Raw genomic sequence first — 24,670 nt, 5'->3', positions numbered from 1 at the left:
CACTCGCGCCAAGCCGTAGAGTACTTCCACGTGTGTAGCACACAATATACGCGCGAGAAATCGATTCGCCATTGGAGGATCGGACTCGGCATTCCCGACAATCTCTGATCGAGCGAATTGAAGTTTCGACCGAGTCATTGTTGCTCTCGGCCGTCGAGGGACGATTCCCATCGGGTTTCCGCATCCTTCGGCCGATCGAGGCCACCAGGTGGGCCACGCGAGTGTTCACGATCACAGACGAGGAGGCCAAAGTAGGACGGACAAATTTGACGCGCGGCTCGTTTGGTGGTGGTATGTAAGAGATAATTGATGACGTTACGGTTCATTGCTGGCCTCTCTGTTACCCGACGCAGACAAATATTGACAGCTTCCGATCACAAAGCGGTGAGCAGTATCCTTTGTACGCGTCCCACGCACCAGTGCTTGATGTCTGCTCGGTTTTCCTATCGAACCGCTGAGCTCGTGGGTAAATCAACGTCCGCGCTCGACGTGCATGTCGACTTCCCTAAATTAAAGCGTCCCGGCCCGCCCGCCCGTCCGCATAGGCCATACGTGAATTCACCCCCTTCCCCTCCCTTTTCGCTTGACTTTTTGATACAAAAAAAAATACTACTTTCGTTCGGTGCTTCTTTTATGGCCGACAGAACCATAGACAGAGACTTTTATATCTCAATTGGGATTTAAAAACAAAAAGCAAACGATAGATTTAGATTGACCAAATCACATCCACCAAAAGAGTAAAACATCCACGCAGAAAAAAATCGACGTGAGATCGTGAGAGCTAACGCAAGAAAAAAATCAACGTAGTTTGCAAATTTTCGGTATATACGTCGACAAAGCGCCGCGACAAAGGGGAAATCGCGAAATTAATTAGTCGCGACAACGGTACAATTCTCGAACGCGAGATAAACGCGTCAAAGGGATCGCGCAATGATTTCGGAACGCGATGTAAGTTGCCTCTTTGCCGCAATCAAAGAGCTTTGGCTTCTCGCTGAGGAGGAATGAGAGTCCGGCGAACATAGTTCCGTGGAACATAGTTTCGCGAAGGTCTGTGTCTGCATTGTTTGTCTTCGGCCAGTCAATGGGACCGTTTGTAGTAGGTTTGAGTTTGTAGTAGGTAGGTTTCGTAGTACGTGCTACTTGCACCGCCGAGCAAAAATGATTTGCGATATTGAATAAATGATATGCAATAAATAAATAGTAGAAAACGATAGAACGTAAGGGAAGAGAAGGGGGAGTAAACAAAAAAACAATTTATGGACTTTATAAAGAAACTGTGTCTACTCATTAAAAGATTTTTTGCATGATTAGATCAAATATAAATTACTTATAATATTGACATCCGTTCAACAGATTTGTTTCTGAATTCTCTAAAAACTGTGGCGGATGTATTTAAAATTGGCTAAGTGTACGTAAATTCGTGACTCGCATTACGCAATCGGTTAGTTTACCGATAAACGTATGTGAGTACGGGTTGAAGCATTGGAATTATTGCCGTCCAATCGCCGTGCCAACCATTGTACTTCTTTCGTTTAAGTTAAACCTACGTATTTTCATATTTCTATATCAGTCGTTATCTCGCCCATCCGTTCGGCAGATCCTTGCAGGTCTGGACCCAAGTGTACGGTTGCGGAGGCAATCGCCCTTCAAAGGGAAACGTTCGTTCCTGCAAACCGGTTAGTAACAAGTTTCGCAAAATTCAATTAGGCGATCTACATGGCCTGCGGCGAATCATCTGCTCGTTTCTGACGAAGCTCGGGACGTTAATGTTCTTCTGATCCGCGTAATCGTTCGATCTAGAAGTTGCCGCTCCCTATCGACGCCGGCGCTCGTGTTGTGCTGATAGCGGCAGTTTAGAAGTTTCGCGACGGCGGCCGGGCCTTTCAGGCAAACTCCTTCATCTCGGATTCGAGCTTGTTGATCACCCATTGCAACCCTTGTCGACCCTCAAACGAAGAAAAAAAAAAAAGATTATATATATGCGCGAAGAGGCGCGCGATCGCGAAGATTGCAGTCCGTAGCATTCGTAAACTTTTATGAGACGCGCGCGAGTGCATCACCCATTTATAAAACATTTTTATGACAAATCTTCGATACACCGTTCGCCGAATTGAAAAAAAGCGCCAATAGCAAGCAATAGAAAAATTTCTCGGACAGAAGTCTGCATGTCTCCCGAGATAGAGTTTGTGCATTTCCCTGTTCTTTTTATTCGATCGTAAAAAAGAAGTTTCGTCTCTTAAACGTTTGAGATCTGGCATGATTTGTATTGTTGGAATAAATAAAACGTAATTTTCTACAAGTATAGGAATTTATAACAATATTCGATTTCGTTGAATTTTTCAGAAGCAAAATGTAGATCACTTACTTTGCTCGCATTGAAGGAGATTTTTGATGCTAAGAGATCCTCCATGTAATTGGTAAGTGGTACCCCCCGGACGGTGACCACCGCTTCTTGCGTGAGTAACGTCTTGGTGGGATCATCCGGATGAGGCGTATATCTGACAGCTTCGTCTACAGCGATATAATTACCGAAGGTCAACTGTAAAAAGCAAGAATAGTTGATCCGATCAGCGCCACGAATGCCGTGAAAACACACTATATATAGCCAAGTAAAAATGAGTCTTTCCGCATTCGTTGAATGAACATAGAGCTGATTCGAATCGAATATTACGCCTTCATATCATGAAGGTAATATAACTACACAGATTTCTGACTTTGATAAGACGCGTGACTTGCATTATCAAATCTGTCACATCGTAAGAAATACATTGCCTAATACATTCACGCCGCCGTGTACTCGCGTCATGAATTTCGGTCGCTCATATCGATCATTGTGTACGACTCGCGGGGGTTAGCAACCCTCCGGGGGGTAGATGGGCAGTCGGAATTATCGAGATGGAACGTTACTACGAAAGTGACGTAGACACCCTTGAATAATCAATGTCACTAAACAAGCAAACGAGTCGGTAGTGGATCCCGTCACGGAGGAAAAAAAGCATATCCGGCACTCTTCCACTTCCGTGCCTTCCATTACGCTATATTTTTTCCTCTCCTTTTTTCCCTTTTATTTCGATTGCATTATTTGATGTGAGTTTCTGAGCTATTTTTAGAATTATTAAATGACCCGTATACGACATTGTTATTTGTAGTAATCCAAATTAATTTTTCGACGTTTCGTTTTCGTATATTTTTAGTCAACAAGATTGTACCAATATAGTAGAATTATTTTCTTTTTTATTTTCTCCGGCGTAATCCTTTTCTGTTATATTATATCGCCTTATTAAACATATGATATTCGTAAACATTGAATATTGCTTGCGCTATCGCGCAATTCGAAGACAATATTTGCGCAACGTTCTGCGGTGAAAACTATCGAGTTAACGAAAGGACCGGTGCGGTAATAATGCAACCCCCGCGAATGACCGCGATATATATACATTGCGATCTCACAATGCGTTATAGCGCGCGTGTACGTGTTAGAAACCGAACATGCGGCTGTGTAGATCCAATGTATACGGTATGCCGCGACTAATCGAATACGTAGAGAAATGTGGAGAGTAACAAAACCGGAGAGTAGTAGCGCGCGTTGGAAGACCATCTCGAATTCATTACAGTGCGCCAGTGCGTAAACACGCGACACGAAAGCGACAAACAGCACTCTGCGGAGCGATGTGCGGCGTGCTTTTGTTGCAGCGCGGCATACCGTGGGGTACGAAGCCCGTTAGAGTGCAGCGCGCGTCGCGTTGTCATCGCGCGCGGATTTGTTTCCTGCCGCGAGAGAAACAATCACCCGCGCTGCTTGCGCGACGATGGGCGAAGGGGAGAAGGAGGGGGAGAGGAGGGAGAGGGAGGGGCTGGGGCTGGAAGCGCGAGAGGGCTGGAAACTAGTGCGGCAACTGGGCGCCTCGAGCCAGTTACCCCGAGGCCTAAAGTTTAATCTGTGTCGCTGTCATAGAATTTGTACTAGCTGAAACGTATTTGCTGTTGGTACCGGATAGCCTTCGTTGCTGTAAATTTACGGCCGGAAAAACCGGCCTCATGGTTTCGATCTCTTGTATGACGCGGGTGTACCTTTATTCAATTTCAAAAATCGCAGCCGCGGCTGTTGATTATTTACCATTTTTGTTGTGACAGTCCAATCACTAAACAGCCGCATCTTGCCGTGGCCGCGGTGCGATGAAACGTACACGAGCAAGTTGCGCGAATGAAAATTATTTAGGGAATTTCACGTTCGACGTAGTTTTAATTGGCAAAGTTTGGATCAACATTCCTCTTGCCACGGGAAAATGAATATGTACGTTACGCATCGGATAAACGCAGTCAAAATCCTTAGTCAAGGTACGTAAAGAGAAACAATTATTTTTTTTCCGTAAGGCTAAGTGGCACGAGTGGGGTCGAAAATGGGCCCCAATGTCCACATCCGCGTGACGGTCATAACGTACGGTCGGGAGGGGGGGGGGGCAGCAGTCCGCAGAGATGCACGTCATTATGAGCTCCCGGACGAGCGCCATCGTGGCATAGCACGCCGTGGGGTGGAACAATTGAATCGCGGGGGCGCAATACGTTTCACGAGGAAATTAACGCCCGCGGCACATTGTGAGGGTCCGCGACCATCTACCAGATATAGAATGGCGCGGTGTTGTACTCTATGGACTCTGCCATATTGGCAATCAGTGAAGCCGACTGTGTTACACCGCGGTCAACTCCGCCGTCCAACTTCGCTTCGCGGCACGGCGGTTTCCAAAGGGCCCCGTGACCCACGGACGTGAAGGAAGAAACGAAAAAATTAACATTACACCCGCGAACTGGCTGCCGGTTTCACGGGGGCTCACGGTCGGCGAGTCAGGGACAAAGACGTCGATTAAATTCGAGGGAAATGAAATTTCCGTCGCGCTAGACGCTGCCGTGTGGTCGCCGCCACCGTCCATGTGCCATGTCACTGTGAAATTCGCGGAATTATATCAACGACAGGAGTCGATCCTGAGTGTCGATGTAATCCTGAGTTTCGCGTGTCGTAACAATCTCGTCATATCGTTGCGATCTGACGATATGGAAAATGATTACCCGCGGGAATTGTAGTTATGCTCTAGTTACGATATGCTAAGAGACTTTCGGTGTATATTATAGATATTGTACATTTGGGAAAACATTAAAACAACACGAAGATACGGAAAAACGCAGGAATCAGCAAAAAACAAAAATAATATTAAATTTCGCTATTTAGTAATATATCTCTCAAGAGCTTCCGAGAATTATATTTAATATATTATATAATTTTGAGTATGCTACGTATACAGGTCATGAAACACGAAGAAAGGCGAGGCTCGCAGCAATTGAAGAGCTGTTACTGAAGTACACGGCTGGTTATCTAAATAAGATACTGTTATTGCAGCTCTCGTTGCACCCGCGCCACAACGGCAAGCTCGCCAATACGAAATACTAGTATTGTTGTTGCCAGTATTGTGCTCTGCCCTTAATTTTCTCTCACGGAAAGGACATTACATTCGCGCGCGCGCGCGCACGCAAGGCACGTTCTATTATTTCTTCACTAATAACATCCAATTTAAATATTTCGCTATATTTCAATATAATTGTTTCAATAACTTAAATGAAAATGTATTCCTCGAAAGTCACGTAATTAATCGTCGCTCCCGCGAAAAACAATGTGCTTGCCGTTTGTCAGATACTGGAAATACTCCTTCAAGCATTTAAAACTTGCGATGGTATCGTCTTGCTTTTTGGAAGCTGTCTGATAATATCCAATAGCTTACCGCTGCGCCGGGGATTTAAAGAAGAACGAGTGTTTCAACGGCGAGAAAAAGACAAATGGGAAGAGGTGTAATTGGCGAGATGAGAGATTCCATTGTCATGCCGTGTGACGGGGATGTAATCGCACTCTAGTTGAAGCGAATTTTTTAACCGCGGCGCGAAAAACGCTTCGCTTAATGCCGGATAGAATTACGGCAATCCGGTATTATATCAAAGAGCAGTCGCTCTCTCTCTCCTTCGGGCTCCCGCTCCAATCCGGCCTCTTTCATTCGAATGGTAACTAACTGCACGAAACAGAAATCGCTTTAGCTTTTGATTTTCGAAATGTCCCGGCGAGTGACGTATGTAAATAGTTTTTTGCGCGGATTGAAAACTGTAAGCCTTTAAGCGCGCATTTACATGCCGTAGCTGCGAGATTTTTTTTTCACGAATATAAACGGATGATAAAGTAACGGATGATTGAAACACGTTGCAAATACGTTCTATCCGTCGATTCTGATTCGTCATTCATTTTTTTGGCTCGTTTTTGACGAGGATTATCATTTTTCGCAAAAATTCCTGTGTCAGATGTATGCTAATAGCGTCCGTGCTACTCGGCGTACAATCCGCGACAATCGTTTTTAATCCCTAGCGAATCTCCACGAAATAAACCACGTTTCTCAGCGCTGATATAAATTCTTTTCTGCGCGGTGAATATTCAGCGAAGTTTATTCGCAGTTCGCGCCGCGTTCTTTGAACAACAAAGCGGATCTCTCTCCCTCGTCGTCGAGTATCATCAACGCCTTAGGGGCCGCAACGCGTAAGCGAAGAGAAAAGAGTTATAACGCCGCAAAAGAGGGAAAGGGGGGAGGGGTGGACCGGCGGCGCATAGAATGGGACGAGATTTAATCGTATCAAGCGGACGATCGATCGATCGTCCCGTCAACTGCGAATCTGTCGTTGACGCCGAAAGTAATTAATTTCGGTCTCTTTTTCCGGCACGACCGCGAAGAGCGGTGGCGGGCATCGTCGTGCGGGCGGCGGGCGCGAGCGACGTTACGCGATGCGCCGCGGGTGCATCGGCTAATTGAAAATTTTTCTCGTCAGTCGCGCGTCGAAACCGATGTTTGCCAATCGCCTCGGTCTCTCTGTGCCAAAACCCCTCGTTTGCTTTCCATTTACCGGGCGGGCGTTGCAACGCGGCCGCGCCCGATGACGCATCAACCGGTAGACGAGATATCTCGAACGATTTCTGAATAGCTGCCTCGTAAGCATCGTATCGATTTACGGCGGCACACAGCGAAGTGAGCATTTCGTAACACAATATCTTCTTTCATAAACTAAAATAACTAAATGATAATGATGTAGGCAATTAGGCATGAAAACAGGATTACTGCAAAGTAAGCAGAGATTCAATTTTCGTAAAAAAATTTACGACATACATCTTTTTTAAGTAGTCTACAAATTAAACTATGTGTATTGTTGCAATCCAGTCTGTATTAAACGCGTTAAAAATATGTTATTACTATTTTATAGTACGTATCAAATATAGTACGTATAAATAATATGTAATAGAGGGAAGTAATCCTTCACGTCAAAATATCGTTGATGTATGCATAACGTACATACACATTTATTTTTTGGCGGATAGGTAGAGAAATGTTGACTTAAACTTTCCTAATTAAAACCTCGTCGGAAGAGAAGTTCCGCGATCGTTGATAGGCGCAGCGTGGCGTCCCTCTATTTCCCGATCAAATTCTCATGATTCCGTTTTACCCTTTGGTATTAGCAACGGAGAATGGAAGACTGTAGAGGATAGGGAGAGCCCGTTGTGTGAAGTGGAGGCTCTCCTTCAGCGTGCACTCGCGAGTAATTAGCATCGCCGCATAATTGAGAGGACTTTGCGGATTTGGCTGCGCAGGCTGCATTGTTCGGACCCGGGTGTGCTCGCAATTCGCCCATACCATCCGATGCCTCGAGAGGGTTTCGCGGCCGGAAGCCCAAATCTGCTGGGCGGCACACAACCCTGTGAATCGACCCCGATGCAGTTCGGACGTTTCCTCTGCGCGCGTGGTAATCACCGATTTCAGCAGATTTCGGGCGTTGCTGACAAATCGGTATTAGATCGCGTAACCGAGAACTTCTAGTGGTTCGTTCTCGCTCTCCACCAAATTAACGAGATACACAAACCGTGCACTTTATTCGCTTGTTGTACAACCGCGTTTTCAAATAGGAATGGTTCTGTTCTCAGTGCTGATATAAATTCTTCTAATTGCACAAGGAGAAATTTAGACTCGTTTTAATTCGATTAAAATGACGCTTCTTATATGTCTAATCCAGGTCCAGTAACATTTTACCGTTCTAAAACCTCCAAATAAAATTAACCCAGCGAATGATTAAATGCACACAAACCCGCGAGACAAACGCGGCCGGCCATCCATCACTCGTAAAGCGACGCGCTTATAAAATCCCGCGGTGTCGCCCTGATGGCGATTCGGAAAGAAAATCGGGAGGCCCCATCGAATCCAGATGATTTAAACGCGCGTCACCGAAGGGTTAATACGCATCGGTTCCCCGCCGATGTCGCGAGAGGCGGGCTTTCCGGGAATCCCGCAAAAACAGAGACCCGGTAAATCAATCAAGCACGCCTGCGTGTAAGCAGGGATCGCAATACGTTGCCGAGCACGAAGGAAACCGGAACGATATTTTAGCGGCAACGACTCGTGTGTATTCCCCCCCCCCCTCTAACGATCCCTTCTGCCCTCGCGCCTCCGCCTTCATCGCCGCACGAATTTCCGTGCGCGAGCGCGAAAACACCGAGACGGCGGGGACGAGGTGAACGAAGGGAGGAGGATGGGCGCGGACGGTGTGGCGAAGAGGATGCTCGAGCGCTCGCCATCGAGGACGAGAATTAATAACGGACGCGCGCGTATCGGCAATGTATCCCCCAGCTCGTACTCGCGGACTCCCCGCGGATTTCGGTGATGGAGGACCCTCCGACTGGCGAGTGTACGGGAGGCGAGAAGGGACGACAGAGGGTGGCGGGCGAGAGAGGGTGCCGCTGGACGCACGGGCGACTGAATTATTGTACACGTGGTCCTCTAAATCATAAAAACAACAAATTGCACGCGGCTCAACGCGCGCCGCGCCGCACGGGCGGGGGAGAGGCCACGTGTCTCGCACGCCTCTCGCGCGGTCACGTACACACATCCCGGGGTATTTATACGGATGCGGAGCGGGCAGCGCCAGCACTTTTCGAACCGACTGAAATATAGAGTCGGCGGGCGCGAGCCCGAGTGGGTGTATGGGTTTAATAAAAAATAATAATTTCTCACCTCGCAGAAATGAACTCAACTCGATCTCGTATCAGTCGTTGATCCCCTTTAACACGTCGTCCGATATATACGAACTGTCTCGCGTCTCGAACGGGGCCGCCGAAATGCGCATCGACCCTTTCCCGCAGTCCGCGTTTGTCCTTGTTCCGCGAAACCGAATTGATGTACGCTGGGATACAACTTCCCTTTATCGTATTAGACACTAACAGCCGTGCTGTTTACTTTTGCACGCGGATTGCAATTGCGATTTAATGCTTTGATGCGGCGAATAATGACAATTAGCCGCATTACATTCGTGACTAATTGGTATATCACATCCAGTTAAAAATTATAATCACCGATTACTTGATTCAATTAGCAGCTCCTTACGTGTAAAGAGGTTAGATTAATATTACTAACGTTTGCCGATACTTCAGTGCTCGTAAGCGCGACATGTTAAGCCGTGGTGGCGGGGCCAAGATGCCCCATCTGCGCGTAGCAGTACGAGAAAAGGATGAATGGGCTTAAACAGGCGCGCGTGTGCGCGCGATTAACGTTGTGCAAGCACAGACACGTGCTACACGCGGTCGGTTTCCAGCGGCCGCCTGTTCGTTCTATAATCTGATAATATCCGGCCCTGATAGCAACGGGGAAAATATTTCACCGTTTTTACACGCCGTCGCTTATATTCACTACGAAACAATGACACCCGCGAATTCCCGCGAGGCGCCGGGTGAGACCCTCCTGCATTGCTGTAAATTAACAATATGCAATTTTATAGCGGCGCAATATTTGCGAGGCTCGGACAGCGCAGTATTTTCATTAGCGCGAGTTTAAGCGGGCCGGCGCGTAAAACACCTTGCTCGTAACTACCACGAGCGCCGTGTAACTCATTGAAAAAAAAAAAAAATAGCATTTTTTTCCCCCACGATGCTCTCGTAACAGTGTATCATCGCGGTTACGCGGCAATACACCGTAACCGGACCGCGAAAACGATGACTTTGACAGGCTGTGAAATAGCTATGTCGGCATTTTTTACACACGCGCGATTCAATGTTTGTCTATATGTGTCATTCAAACGTTAATGCGGAAGAGTTTGAAATTCCATTTAATTGGATTGCTTTATGCAATTGGCTCGGTACTCTGTGTGCCAATCTCTTTACACTAATAAAATAGGATTTGCTCGTCCACGAAATACAATAACTTAACAAGAAGTTAAATAATAATTGTTGAACTATTTATAGAGACAATTAAATTCGCGAAATTCATAATTGCATAATTCCTCTTTACGGCTAATACCAATTAAACGCCAATTTGTGCTACCGTTTATTGCTGTGCATTAGACGGCAAATTGCATAATTTCATATAGGAGAAACCTACAGAAGAAGTCGACGATCGTTACAGAAATCCATCGAACGCGGTTTCAATTGTGCTAACTGGAAGATGAAAAGATGAACCCTCGTGATTATCTTAACAACCATGTGAGATTCACTTATGCGGATTAATAGCCAATTGCAAAAGTAATCTCCTAGAGGTAATGCCGATTTGCGGAAATCGGCGCGGAAATCCGTCAAACCCTTCTCGTGCGTGCGCGCAGCAACTCAATTATTCCGGGACGTGATCGTGATCGTCTTAATGTTCGCATATACCAGGTATAATCCTCGCGGACGATATCCGGCTATCCTATTATGTTCGGTCCTGTAACGTGATGCACATGTATCGCGTGTGTACTTAGGAACAACGGTGTATCGTGATGTAACGTATGCGTTTAGGTATGCGCAACGCCGACACAGCCTATCCAGCGAGAGGGCTAAATTGCTAAAAGGTATATCTCTCCCTTCAAGAAAAAGAGGGAGAGAGGACTCAACTCGAGGACTGGTTACACTTCGACTGGACTCGACCGAGCTCACGTCGAACCGCGCATCATCCATCGCGATCTCCTGGCACGAGCGTATAACGTGCATGCACACCTGTTTACATGACATGCATGCGCGTTAGGTATTCATCCCAAGGGAATTGCTCGCTTCCAGGTCCAATTCGACTTTAATGTGACAAATACCTACATCTTTAATATAGATTACCACAATTGGCGATCGCTAGAATCATCTTTCGCAAGATATAACTGTATAGGTATATCTTAATAAAGAGATGTGATATGCAGAATGGAAATATAAATATAAATATAAATATAAATATAAATATAAGCCATATAAATATGACCTACTACTATTGATTTATAATATTTGTTGAATTCCAGCACCAATTAATTATTTAATTAAATTATTTATCAAAATAAATATCTCAAAATTATTTTTCATTAATCGATTAATAAAAGTCATTTCTTATTTAATACAATTTAATAGTAATAATCTACATAATTAAATAATTTTCCATATAAATACAATGTTTTATCAATAATTAATATATTTATATACAAATTATTTAAAAATTTAATTTAAATTTTTAAAATTGTCAAATATAAAAATATAAATTTTAAAATACACAAATACACAATTTTTTAATTAAAAAAATTTTTAAATTTAACTTGGACTTGTAATATTTCGATTTAAATATTTTTTCAATAAGTATATAGGTTGAGTAATTTTAATGAATATATAGTGTGAGGTATGTGTACATGTGTGAGCGTGCGTACACGCATACACATATAAATAAATAAATTTAAAATTATGTTTTACACCGTAATCTATATAGAAAAATAAATGATAGCGGGAAATAAATGGAGCACGGTACGCGCGCGCCTGTGATGTTCTAGTACGATAAATTTGTAATACGATATCGCACAATGTAAATATCCTGTGACGTGCACATCTTGTACAGAGACACAACTGGCGTTCCCCAGGAAAGTTTCTAGTAATGTTTATTTTAACATGGATTTAACTCCTCAAAGCACGCGCGTTGCGCGGCATACAGCAGAAATCCCGGAGACATGCTGGCAAATGAACAGTACATTCCGAGGAATTCGGCCGCAACCGTAATTGCGGAGACGTTCCTCGTTGAGGAAGATAGCACAAACAAGAAAGATGACTCTCCCGCGTGGAAGATGGAGTCGAAATACAGTGAGAGACGATCTCATTCGAGGCATCAACTCGCGCGCAGCATTTCCCCGGTGACGCGACATGCGCGCCGGAATCTTCCTTAAATCACCTTCCTCCTTCGTTTCGCAGTTGTTGGATACTTCGCATAATGCGTACACGATAACGTATTTCGTCCCGTCTTACGCCGCCGCACCCGTGGGACGGCCGTGCGTATATTATACGTGACGCATCGGCGTGAATAAAGGTGGCAAGATTGCACCCCCTCCCCCGCCCCGTAAAACGATCGATGAGCGGATAAAGGCGAATTTATTGCGGTGGCACGATGTCTGCGGTATTCACCTTCGGATTCGAAGCGGGATCGATCATGCGCGACTGCATCCCGCCGTTGTATACGGCTTTCCGCATTAATACTTCAGACGCTCCGCGATTTGTCTTTGCCCGTTGTATCGGTTTGCACGCGGCACAATAGCGGTACACAGTTTGCCGCTTTTATGCGTTTAATGTATCACCCTTTACATCCCGACGTGCCTAAAGAAAATAAACCGCCGTTCCACTTCGCTGCACAAATATCAAAAAATGGCGAATGTATTAGCCACTTCGCGTAAACGATTGCCCATCCACCCACCTCTATTTCTTTTCTATACGATCGATAATAAACAATAATAATTTATCGTGCTCATCAGTCATCGATGAGCATTATGAACAATGAATTGCTGAATTAAAGTATCACGCATACAGCTAATGGAATTGCTATACGCCGGCGATTGCTCCGCAAGACGATTTACTCTCGTTCGATCATCCTATTCATCCCATCAACTATCCGCGGAAGTAACATCGCTCAGGCAGGCGCCGATTACTCCCGCTTGTAAAAGCATCCCTCTCGTACGAATTAAGCAGAATCGGAGCGTGCGAGTACGATCGTCGAGTACATAATGTACTCGGGCGGGTACATACGGAATCTCGATGGATATAAAAGGTCGACGTAACAGCTCCTCCGTAGACATGAGGAAGGGGGGAGGCTTCTCCTCCTTTTGCTTTAAGCCACCTGCGGATCGTTCATCATACCAGTAATGCATCTACCACCCCCGCATTTCTCTTGGTCTCTTTTCGAGAGGCGAGGCGAGGGGGAGGGGGGATGATCTTCGACGCGAACGGGAGAGCCGCGACCAATGCCGCGCCCCCTCCCCTTTAGCACCCCCTTCGACTTGCCATATCCCACCGCCGTTTCCCTGACACCCCACCTGATATGCCCCGCGCCGAGAAGCTCCCCCGAGCTATGCAACCCCCCGGTAATGCGCGCATCAATAACCTATCATATCCAACCTTCTGGATGCGGTGGTGGCGTGCATCAGCTCCCCTCCCCTTCGACACGTTCGCTCTCGCACTCTCTCCCTCCCCTCCCCCCCCCCACCTCGCTTTCAGACGCGTCGATCTCTTCGGGCTTGCAGCTAGATACTTTTCCTGAGGGTCTTTACTATGCATACTCCTTGGAACGGATGTTATGTAAATCGGGGTTCGAAAATCGTTTTCTGATAGCGGCTCGGAAAAAATCCGGCGATTTTGCGTCGGCGCACTTCCATTGCGAAACGTGTTGCGGACGTGTTGCATGTACGGCCAGACGAGCCGCGGTGGAGATGTCGTGAACTTTTTTTCACTATAATCCACGTATTACGCGAGGAAGTATTGAAAAATATTAAATTTCCAAGTGACTTTTCCAGGCACGAACGCGGCATGAAAAACTTTAACGCAATTTGACAAACTTGCCCGTTACAAAGCGAGCCAAGAATAGCAATTCACCTCGACCAACTTTTAACTATCCACGCGATGTGACAAAAAGAAAGCGTATATAATGAGAAAAGTCGTCCTGTGATCTATTTTATTTTATATTATCTATGTATGTATGTATATTACTGTTATACGTTTTTCATTGTTGTATTACGAAATGATACTGTATTATGCAGGATATCCAAATTTTAGTTCAATATGGTGTCTAACTAAAAGGACATTATTCAAAAATATCTGTAATACTTTTCCACAATTTTTCCTTCCTAAAGCTTATATAGACAAGAAAGCCGGAGAAGTGATAAAATACAATGTTATCATCAATGTATGACTGATATAATACATACTATGTCAATTCACAGGCATTAACGATTCAATAGACATGAAAACAATAAATCGACGTAATAATTTTAAACCATTATTACAAAACGAGGTCCATTTATTCATATAACATTTGCATTATTTCACTAGCGAAATATGTAAAGAGAAACACCGCTGCGGGAAGAATGCTTTTATTACGCGCTAATGGAGCAACCGCACGGCATTCTCTCTTTCTTTCCGGACGACACTCTATTAAAGTGCCATTTCGCAACAGGGGCTGCGACGCATTCGCAATTTCGTTATGGTCGAAAAATCGCCCAAAAATGCTCACTTCGTTATCGCAGAAACGAGTGCGCGATGCGATCGCCGATGCGTTTCGACGCGACGCTTCGGTTGATAACCGACCGTCGAGATGTGAATATTATATTTCTGATACACGCGTCTATGATAAAAATTCTAATGTTATCACTTACGCTCGCTAGCGTAATCTCAAAATCTATACATATACATATATATATTTATGTAAATTGAATTCAAAAAATATTAAAAATAAATATAATCAATAATATTTAATTCCAGCAATTATACATATATATAATATAAATTCAGTCAAATTTCATTTTTCGCGCATGTTTCTAATGTATAATAATAGGTCAATTGCGAACACCCCAGTGCTACCAAAAAGCTGTTTCATAGATGCTGTTCAATATCTAATTTAGGATCTGCAAATGAATTGAATGTCGCGACGTAATCGTATCAAATATGCAATTACAAATAGATCTGCAGAAAAGGGACTCCCTTTCCCCATAAAAATTCTATCTCCATTAAAAAATTTAATCAAAACTGCATGAGCAGCGCGGACTTATACAATTCTAATTAAGCGAAGCAAGCACATTGCTTATGAATATTTCGGATGTATCCACGCTAGTCTACGCATACCGGATATATGATCGAAGATATTGGATTACATTTAAAAATATCGTTTTTGTGGTCAGCGTGCGAATGCTCTCACGTCACACAATGCGTGCTTTTTGTAAAGAGATATCAGCGGCTTATGCGGGAGAAAATTTTCATTTTAGCAATGCAAGCCGTTCTTTTTTAACATAAAATATTTTAGCATAAAATATTAAAAACTATTTTTACATCAATTGTATACACTGAGAAACCTCTTTTACGAATGACAAGTCAAGTGCCATATCGACGATATTCATTTCAGATAATAGCTATTTTTAATGTAAAAAATTTATCATAAATTGCACGATGCATCATACTGTGGAATAATGGAAAAGTACAACGGTTTCTCAGCCCATTTTCGAACAAAGAACAGATACTTACGTTATGCGTCCTGAGGATCATTTGTCTATTCACAGGATCGACCTCGCTGCGTTCGCTGGCGTAACACAAGTTCGCGTAGCCGATTAACTGTAAAAATAAAAAAAAGAAACGTGCGAGCGCATAATAAGCCTTGGCATCAACGTAAAAGTCTGGTCCGTGTAAAAAGAAGTCAGTGTAAAAAGAATCATTTAAATGTAGTTCCGGCGAGAATTGGCTGGCAAACTGCTAAAAACCGATTCGGCCACCGATAAAAATCTCGGAAGTGCTATAGACAAGCACTTCCGGTTTCAAACTTTCCGCGTTGAATTCAACGATAAAGCCTTCCAAACTTCAATGGCATGTTTCAGTCTTCGAGAGCTACTTCGGCTTGATTTCACGACTTTTCATAGCGTGTTCAGCAGAGCGAAAAAAAAAAAGAAATGCAATAAAATCGTGGTAATTCGTGAATTATTTATCACAGTGTAATATGGTGGATTAAGTAGAAATTAGCTGAGAATTAATGTATGACAACTTTGTATATAGCGTTGCTTTCGATAATCAATAATAACATGTCGCCCTATATAGTCCAATAATCCATCAAATGCCAAGCACCTTCCCTCATCATAATGTATAAATTATAATTATTTAATTATTTTACCGGCTGTAATTGATACATTACAGATAGCATTAATAAGAAATCATTTTCAGAAATTACAGTAGCATTCACGCTCAATATCTGGAAGGTAACAACGGCCTTTGTGGAAATACACTATGTGCTCGTATCAGCATGTTATACGTACACAAGGCGAATTAAACAAACAAAGCAACATTTACGCGAATAGCGTTGGACTCTATAGAAAGCGATAAGCGATTATTAATTGGTTCTACGTCAGAAGGCGTGCGCGGTAATTAATTTAACCACCTATATAGCGGACGGTTGCATTATTCTGCTCTCACAGCTACACGAGAAGCATAACAAATATCCCAAATTTATGATACCTTTTATTTAATCGTTGTAAAAAAAAATATGTATATATATCTAAGCTCTCGATCTCGATAAAACTGCAAGCCTATAAAAAATCATCAATCATAACAGAACTGACACTTTTTCACGGAAAGACACTGGGCCGAAAGGGATTAATCATAAAATGTTGTCAAATAAAAATAAGAGTCATCCCAGTGACAAACGATCGATCAACCAATTTTATCTCACATTGAAATTTTTTTCGCACGTTCGCAGCACAGTTTAATGCATCGACAGCCACTTGCGTCCATCCGGCAATCGTTAAGAAATAATCAACGGCGATAAATAATTCGAAAATGATATAAATATATCTATATACATATGTACCGAAGATCTGAGGTCGCCTATTCCGACCGAGAAGAAATAGAATGCCACTCTCCGTAAGTTTCCACGGCGACGCGATATTAATAACAAATTAGCATGAGTAATTAGGTAATTAGAAAGACGCTAATTATACTGGCACGCTAAGTACACTTTAATTATTGTTCCTCACCGATTAATTATGCATATTCTAATTAGTCGCTCGAATAAACCGGCCTGCTTATACGAACCGCCAATTCGAGCGTTTCGCGCGAACGGGCGCGATAAGTGAACTTTTCTCGTGTACTTTTTTTCTCCGAAGCGCGTTTCGTTGTCGAGTGCATCCGCTAATTACTCGGGTATAGCGCGATAGCAGCATCGGCGGCGTAAACGTTGAAAATGGTGCCGACGAAAAGCGTCGCGGTTCGAAATGGTCCTTCGCACTTTCCCCGTCCGTTAAATAATTTCAAGCGTATCTAAATACTGCAAGTTGCTCTGCGGCAACTATTGTACGAAATACGTAACAAAATACAACCATTACATTCGATCCCATCTATTCGATACATATGTGTATCCGTTTTACATTAAATCTTTAAACAATGACCTGAATGCGGTGGCGCAGAAAATACTCTTTTTATAATTTTTCACAATTTAAATTATGTATTTGCTTTTTATACATCGTTCAAAAATCGGCAGCTTTTTCCAATTCTTGTTGTATCCATTAATTACTATTTTGACGATTTGATTATTTAGCAGACACATATTATTTACAACAATAAATAAAATGTTAAAATAAAGGGAACATAAAAAGATAAAATGTCTCGTCAATCTCGTCCATTATTTCAATAGATTAAGTCGTTTAAATTAGGTCGTTTCGTAAAATAAATCTCGCGTCGAATTTTTATCGTCTATTGGACGATCTCTTTATCTCCATCGTTCTTCGAACACCTTATACGTGATACCAGTGAGTCGAGCCATTTGAACGAACGGTTGCACAACGAAACGGCCCGGCGAAATGGCCGAGTTTATAGAAAATCTGACGAGAGGAAGCGATTCGCTGGGCCGAAAGGGATTCGACGCCCCGGAATCTCCAGTATTCCGGCGAAGGCACCGTGGAATAGCGAGGGATTGGGGAATCCGGGAGAACAGAGAGCTGCCTGAGTATTCCAGAAGGCGAGGGCGCGTCTGGACGATTGCCAAACGGCGTAACATTGAGCGTGCTCATTATGAAAGTTGATGCCAGTGCGGATGTTGTTTTGCAATTCCCCGGGTCCCCGGCACCTTCTTTTTGCGCACGTTTGTCGAAAGTTTCGAATTTCCGGGTCTCCACGATGCCGCGGCGCGCCGGCGGAGATTGCTAGACTAGGGTGAATGGCGCGAGGTTTTTGCGCGACACACGCCACGGGCGATACCAGAAAGAGGTGAATGATTCTGTTAGGTTGCTTCATGGATTGATTTCTTGTCGTCGGAGATCAGTGCAGCAACGTCAATTTTACTGTGCGAACGACCGTGAAAAAGCAGCACCAGCCGATAAAATTACGTACCAAGGTGCAATATCACTCAAATTTTTTGACGAATAACAGAAATAAGAAATCCCTAAATATAACGATAGTGTTTCTTTAAGAAATTATTACGTAATATTAATACGTCTTAATATAAGATAAAATTAATTGATAGATTTTTCATAAAAACAAACACCTTTTTAAATTTATGTGCGATTCTTCGTATAAAAAATTCATGCACCAAATACATTCGGTACAAATTTAATAAAAAAGTAAGCTAAAGGCAAGTTATATAAAATAGAGAGAAAGTGATCATAAATTAGTAAACATTTACACTTCGACCTAAAATATCCTTCTGTGTGTTACCTTGAAACAACTCTTCAAACAAGATTTCACCAAAAAGTCAAATGTAGTATAGCATGCTGATTACGTAAACTGTAAATAGCATGTCGTAACATCTTCCGCTGCGTTCGAAGTTCATTTTCTCATTAAACTGTACCAAGAAATTTCAAGGACTAATATAAATGCAATACTATGCCCTATTCTCGATTGACGTTAAAGCTAATACTAGAATCTCTAAAAATATACAAGATGTTATTATTAGCTATCCTATTTTCTCATATTTATTTCAGAAAATTAATTCGAAGGAAAACAGTGATATAATTTCAAAATTTCTTAGAAAATTGGAGCTATTCAAGTAAGAAAATTAGAAGTTAAGAAGTAACATATTTAAGCGTTAAAAAATATAACTGAATATATTTGTACTAAAGTCCAGTTGACCAAAGTTATAAATATCTACTCTAAGTCATGTCTTTTCTTGGTCAAACAGTTTAGTATAGTTACGTGACTTTGCGCGTAAAGAAGTTAGAACAATAAATTGTAAAGGTCTCCGAGTAATTGGCGCAAGTCGATAACTTATTCAAGCATTACTGGCGAGCGACATCAAGTCGCGAAGGTCTCGAAAAGGTCGTTCTGATAAACTCGTACGTAAATGAAACGGTTTTGTTCATACGCCGCGAGAGTGCGCCGAAAAAAATCGATGAACCGAGGTGTAGATAAGTTCCGCAGGTATGATCCGCAGACATAGTAGCTTACAATTAGCAAACTCGATACACTATAGGCACTCGCATACATTTACACATCATACAGAGCCATATATTAGACACATTTTTACTATATAGTTTTATAAATACTTGTGGAAAAGGTAAGTGATGGCAAGATACAGCCCAATCTAAGAAGAATAAGAATAAGAACAAAACTCATTTTTGATATAGAAAAAGCAGAAAGAGCCAAAGCTAAAGAACTTATTTTTTATTTACATCTTTTTAATTGGAAAAAGCTGTCGATAAGTTCTCGTAAAGTGTTACCATCAGCTCGGTCTGCGCGTCTCAACTAGTAAAGTCGATTTAAACGGCGACCTTACAGCAGGTCGACACCCACGTGGTTATAAATGTCATAATACGTGATGGAATGTTCTTTGGCATTATGCGGCCGACACACATGAGTAATTTTCCATCATAAACAGGAAGATTCTTTATCAAGTCATATAATTACAGTATATGGTAATCTCTCTTGTTAACTATTAACCATCATGACTAAATCCGAGTATCCGAATTACGAAATGAATTATGATCAACAAAGAGATAATATTTTTTAATTTACTATAATTTTGTTCAATTTCGAATAATAATATATTTAAAATATATATACATCGATAGGGCACATAAAATACAAATGAAGACTTTTATTGTAAAATTCCCAGTTATTAAGTTGTTCGAAATTCGATTTTCGTTACAGATATATATAATTATTATTTAAGATTATTTAAGATACTTCTATTATCCATTTTTTTTTATCAATAATAGATTAATTTTAGTTTAACTTGATTTTCATTTTTTTCTAGCTCTAAAAATTAGAAAAAGATAGAATAAATTAAACCGAGATTAAAGTTAATCTAGATCGATAAAATATAGATATGAGTGATGTAAATAGTCTCTCGATCATTCGCTCGAGATATAACCGTGTTTTTTTAAGTCAAAACTATCTAATCTTTAAATCGAGAAATCAGGTTGGTATTTAAAAGGCATCTGTCACGTTAATCGCTTTATGCGATACTATAGCACACTCTGCGTTTTAACACGTTTCTAGATTGTCTTCTGCGGCTATAGAAAATCGCACTCCGGCCGCGAAGTAAACTCATTTACATAAAAACTATACTCATATAATTAGAACTACGTATAACAATGTCAACTTGACATATCCACTTGATATCTAGATAGTAGTTTCGTAAATGGAACGTGATAGCTACATGTAACAACTGGCAAACATCATGTTCAGTTTTGTCAGGGTCGATAATACTAATTTGGAATGATACAAGTAACATCGAAATAAATAGCGAAAGAAAAATACATCTTCAAATGTTACATAACAGAAATATTTCTCCTAATTATATAAAAACGTGTTTATTCTACTTTAATATTTACAGATACATTCTCATACATTTTCTATATTGTATGAATAATACGTAATACCGTGTATAAAAAAATTTCGTGTAAAAAGATTGCTTCGTCGTTATAATTTATTTATTTCAATGTTATTTGCAACATTCCCAAAAAATTGGCGCAATTACAATTCTGACAGTGCCGATTCGAGGTTAGAGTTAGAGGTAAGGTTAGAGCTGGGTATAATGCCGAATGCGATATCGAACGCGCGCCAACACGTGGGAAAGTTATAACACTTACCGCTTGCGTCCACTTAGGAAAGCCCCATTGGGTAGAAACGACGAGTCTGTGGGTACGGAGAACACCGTTGACCACTTCTCTGTCGATCACATCCGCTCCGATAACCGAAGGCACCATAGGATTCGGATACTTTCTCCATGCAGCCTGCGCTACCGTCTCCCAAGGATGACTGCAAATAAATTACCCTCATTACCCATCCAGCGAATAATCATGTCGATGTTAAATTCCTACAAATTATTTCGTTCGACGAGAGCATCCTCCAGCCGGGTGAAAGCGAGGAGAGAAAATTTCTCTTGTGAAAATTAGGTTAGGTCAAACTGAATGTACAATGAATGTAACGGAGACGGACTCTCATAACCTTCTCCCTCTTGCCCTTGTGAAATATACACGCAAATTTTCGGAAATCCATTAGAAAGGATAGGTAAAAATAAACGGGCACTTTGCAGCTTTGCATTTTGGAGATAACCTACATTACTCGACGAGACGTTGCCCATTTTTGAAGGGTGTAACAATAAACAGAAACGAGGTTATAACGAGGTTGTGTAACAAGGGCATGTGTAGCGTGTAACTGCATTACGATCTTTAGACGAGACGAAATCCGTCGCAAACAAAGATAATTAACGTCAAGCACGTAACGGAGCACAATGAATATTCGTTCGGAGAAACGTTCTCATACTCACTCAAAGGTGTGCTCTGAAGTCCAGATTTTCATAGCGTTACGGTTAGGGCAAACGGACACTGCATGAAGGGCGGGCACTGTGATAATTTAACGTGCGACACGTGAGCGGAATAGACTGTCGCGTTGTCGGGCGTCTGTCGTACGTCGAGCCGTCTTTAAAGATGTGTCATGTGTGCAGGGTGATGTAACTATGTAAGTGGAAATGATCGCGGCCGACGGTGCATCAGTAGGTATGTGTACTCCGTAGTCCGTTCCACGATAGCAGCGTCAGCCAATAGATGGATTGTATATAGTGTTCAACGTCATTGGTCGATTGCGTCATACGGCAATGGCGCGCTAATATTAAACGTATCATTCATATTTCATGAATATTGCATCACACCGAGGGAGATTACAAAGTCTCGCGAAGTGAGGAAGTGCAAATTTGCGAGATTGATAATAGTTAAATAATTGATTACGTAGTAATCATTTTATGACAAATAATGGATTGGATTGAGGATTATCCAATTTCAATCGCCCACTCTCAGATTGGAACGAGATAATGATTTTACCTTAATTTGCTTAAAAATTGAAGAGATTAAAGGTTTCTTTGTAATCAAGTAGATATATATATAAATATAAACGAAAGTGTCTATATAATATAGATCTTAATTATTTACGAGTTCTGCTTTTCTTAAAAAAAGTAATTGATACGCTGTAACTCTTTAAGTAAACATAGGTCTCCATATTTTTTTAGTTTAATAGTAATACTGATAAAAAAATGGTAACAATGTATTTAAAAGACTATAAACTAATAAGAATTACGCAGACAAAAGAAATTTTATCAACATTTTATGCACTTTATAACTTTGTGTCTGAGTTGTATCTCATGTGTAATGGCACAGCAGGTTGAGAACCTTCGCATTCCAAAATCTTTTTCTTAGCCGCATCTAATGCATTATATATCGCTCGAGACTTCGGTGCTCTCGTTAAGTAAACCGTGCATTGTCCCAAAAGCACGTCACACTCTGGCATACCAATCATTTGGCATCCATGCATCGTGTGAACAGCTACACCTGAATTTTTAAAACAATTTAGTTATATATATATACTATAAAAAATATTGGGTGCTTTCCATTTAGCAAATATGAATCGACTCAAGTGTCGTTTAGTCTTTATTACTCACTAAATGCCAAGGATAGTATGACATTTGCGTCGACTTGTATGTATATGTCACTAAATGGAAAACACCTATTATATCACGTTTCTTTACCCAAGGCCTCTGGATCTGCTAGACCAATGTCTTCGCTAGATATTCTAACTAGCCGCCTCGCAATGTTTACCGGATCTTCCTTAACTGCCATAATTCTGGCCAACCAATACAGGGAGGCATTTGCCTTACCAGCTCTTATCGACTTATGAAGCGCGGAATACATGTGATTGCTCTGATTGGTTTCTCTCTCAGAGAGCGTATGCGCTTTTATTAAACCTTCTTTGATATCTTTCAGAGCTATTGTTATATTATTACTGCCCGATGCTTTTAATCCATCCGCTTGCCTCGCAAGCGTTGCTAATTCTAAAGCATTCAGAGCTACACGTGCATCGCCATCGCATGCTTCTGCTAGCCACTGTACTGTATTGTCATCAACATGAAATTTCAGTTTTGCGTTGGAACGAAATTTAATTTGCTCTCTACTTGCTCCGTTTGTCTGTCCTTTTTCCTGTGCATCAAGCGTGCATCCGTTTATACATTCTAGTGCCTTATAAAGGATCTCCTTTACATTACGTTCCGTTAACTTATTCAACACAAACACACGACAGCGGCTTAGTAAAGCTGGATTTAAACTGTAAGATGGATTTTCGGTGGTACATCCAATTAAAGTAAACGTTCCCGCCTCTATGTGTGGCAGGAATATATCTTGCTGAAGCTTATTGAAACGATGAATTTCATCCATGAAGACAATGGTCTTGCATCCGAAATTTGATTTATCCTTTGCTGCGGCAACGGCGTCCCTTATACTTTTTACACCGGAACTGGCTGCAGACAGATTCACAATGTGTACGTTGTTGCTCGTTAATTCCCTGCTTAAACATGCTATTATATTCGTCAGGGATGTCTAAAACATAAATTATAGATGGTTATTATACAACAGCTGAACAAAATTAAAGAATAAATCTAGATTTACCTTTCCACATCCAGGTGGACCCCAGAATATCATGCTAAGAATCTCTCCCTTTTCCAATAAATAGCTCAAAACAGTGCCTGGGCCAATGATTTGTTTCTGTCCCACGTAAGCCGCAATACTCGTTGGCCTCATCTTTTCAGCAAGTGAAAGACGTTCCAATGTCTCTGAGGATTGTACTTTGGAGTGCTTTACAAAACTATGTCCAGACATGTTGGCGTTACTGCTGGGCATTTGATTGGTGTGTACTTTAAATTTTTTCACCTGATCGTTCGTGGTAAAGGCCTCATCGAAAGGAAATGATCTCTTATTGTTGGTTTTTGCTTCCATGTGACTCTCTGACTTTCTTTGGTTATGTCACTCTTTTCTTGCGTATTAAAGGTATTAAATGCATATCTGCAGTTGCGTAAATATACTTAAATAACGAAGAGGCGTACACGCTACATTTTAACAAGCAAAAAGCATTACGCGGGAGATTATTTATTTAATGCAGCAATATTAACATGTGTCATTTTTTTAATATAAAGTAGTTCAATTAATCACATGATATTGCAATCATAGCACAGTGTTTTGATACAATTTTGACGCTACATTGAAAGATAATAACAGACCACTGAACATTTGATTATTAACATTCTCTTCTCGTCAAATCGCGTAGATTCGCAGAACAATAAAGAAAAACAACGTGCTGCCATCTGTGGCGATATGAACTGACCATGTGCTGCCC

The 24,670-nt window shown here is 41.8% G+C and overlaps 2 protein-coding genes across 3 annotated transcripts; both read right to left on the bottom strand.

Moving 5' to 3' along the window:
- Positions 1 to 1,248: 1,248 nt before the first annotated feature.
- On the bottom strand, positions 1,249 to 22,036 carry LOC105453317 (protein slowmo). Of its 2 annotated transcripts, XM_011695156.1 has the most exons (5): positions 21,783 to 22,036; positions 21,103 to 21,271; positions 15,557 to 15,643; positions 2,366 to 2,539; positions 1,249 to 1,946 (listed from the first exon to the last, which is right to left on the bottom strand). In XM_011695156.1, the coding sequence occupies exons 1-5, from the start codon at positions 21,812 to 21,814 to the stop codon at positions 1,884 to 1,886; spliced, it is 525 nt and encodes a 174-aa protein (XP_011693458.1). In that variant the 5' UTR covers positions 21,815 to 22,036; the 3' UTR covers positions 1,249 to 1,883. The 2 variants fall into 2 exon arrangements, with proteins under 2 accessions (XP_011693458.1, XP_011693459.1); XM_011695157.1 differs by lacking the exon at positions 15,557 to 15,643.
- A 466-nt stretch (positions 22,037 to 22,502) lies between these two features.
- Positions 22,503 to 24,620, bottom strand: LOC105453316 (ATPase WRNIP1-like). Its single transcript, XM_011695155.1, has 3 exons — positions 23,947 to 24,620; positions 23,034 to 23,877; positions 22,503 to 22,836 (listed from the first exon to the last, which is right to left on the bottom strand). The coding sequence occupies exons 1-3, from the start codon at positions 24,271 to 24,273 to the stop codon at positions 22,622 to 22,624; spliced, it is 1,386 nt and encodes a 461-aa protein (XP_011693457.1). The 5' UTR covers positions 24,274 to 24,620; the 3' UTR covers positions 22,503 to 22,621.
- Between the last annotated feature and the right edge of the window lie 50 nt (positions 24,621 to 24,670).

Source organism: Wasmannia auropunctata, unplaced genomic scaffold (genome assembly GCF_000956235.1).
Source record: "Wasmannia auropunctata unplaced genomic scaffold, wasmannia.A_1.0 LD336000.1, whole genome shotgun sequence".
NCBI lineage: Eukaryota > Metazoa > Arthropoda > Insecta > Hymenoptera > Formicidae > Wasmannia > Wasmannia auropunctata.
This window is presented reverse-complemented; position numbering and strand designations above follow the sequence as displayed.

Bases quoted from the DNA above. Each gene is read 5' to 3' on its own strand.
- LOC105453317 (XM_011695156.1), bottom strand. From the start codon at position 21,814: ATGAAAATCTGGACTTCAGAGCACACCTTTGA. The intron at 15,644-21,102 runs GTAAGTGTTATA...TTATTTTTACAG, and splicing joins TTCCTAAGTGGACGCAAGCG to TTAATCGGCTACGCGAACTT. The intron at 1,947-2,365 runs GTAAGTGATCTA...TCTTCGTTTGAG, and splicing joins TCTCCTTCAATGCGAGCAAA to GGTCGACAAGGGTTGCAATG.
- LOC105453316 (XM_011695155.1), bottom strand. From the start codon at position 24,273: ATGGAAGCAAAAACCAACAATAAGAGATCATTTCCTTTCGATGAGGCC. The intron at 23,878-23,946 runs GTAAATCTAGAT...TTTATGTTTTAG, and splicing joins GTCCACCTGGATGTGGAAAG to ACATCCCTGACGAATATAAT. The intron at 22,837-23,033 runs GTAAAGAAACGT...TTAAAAATTCAG, and splicing joins AGCAGATCCAGAGGCCTTGG to GTGTAGCTGTTCACACGATG.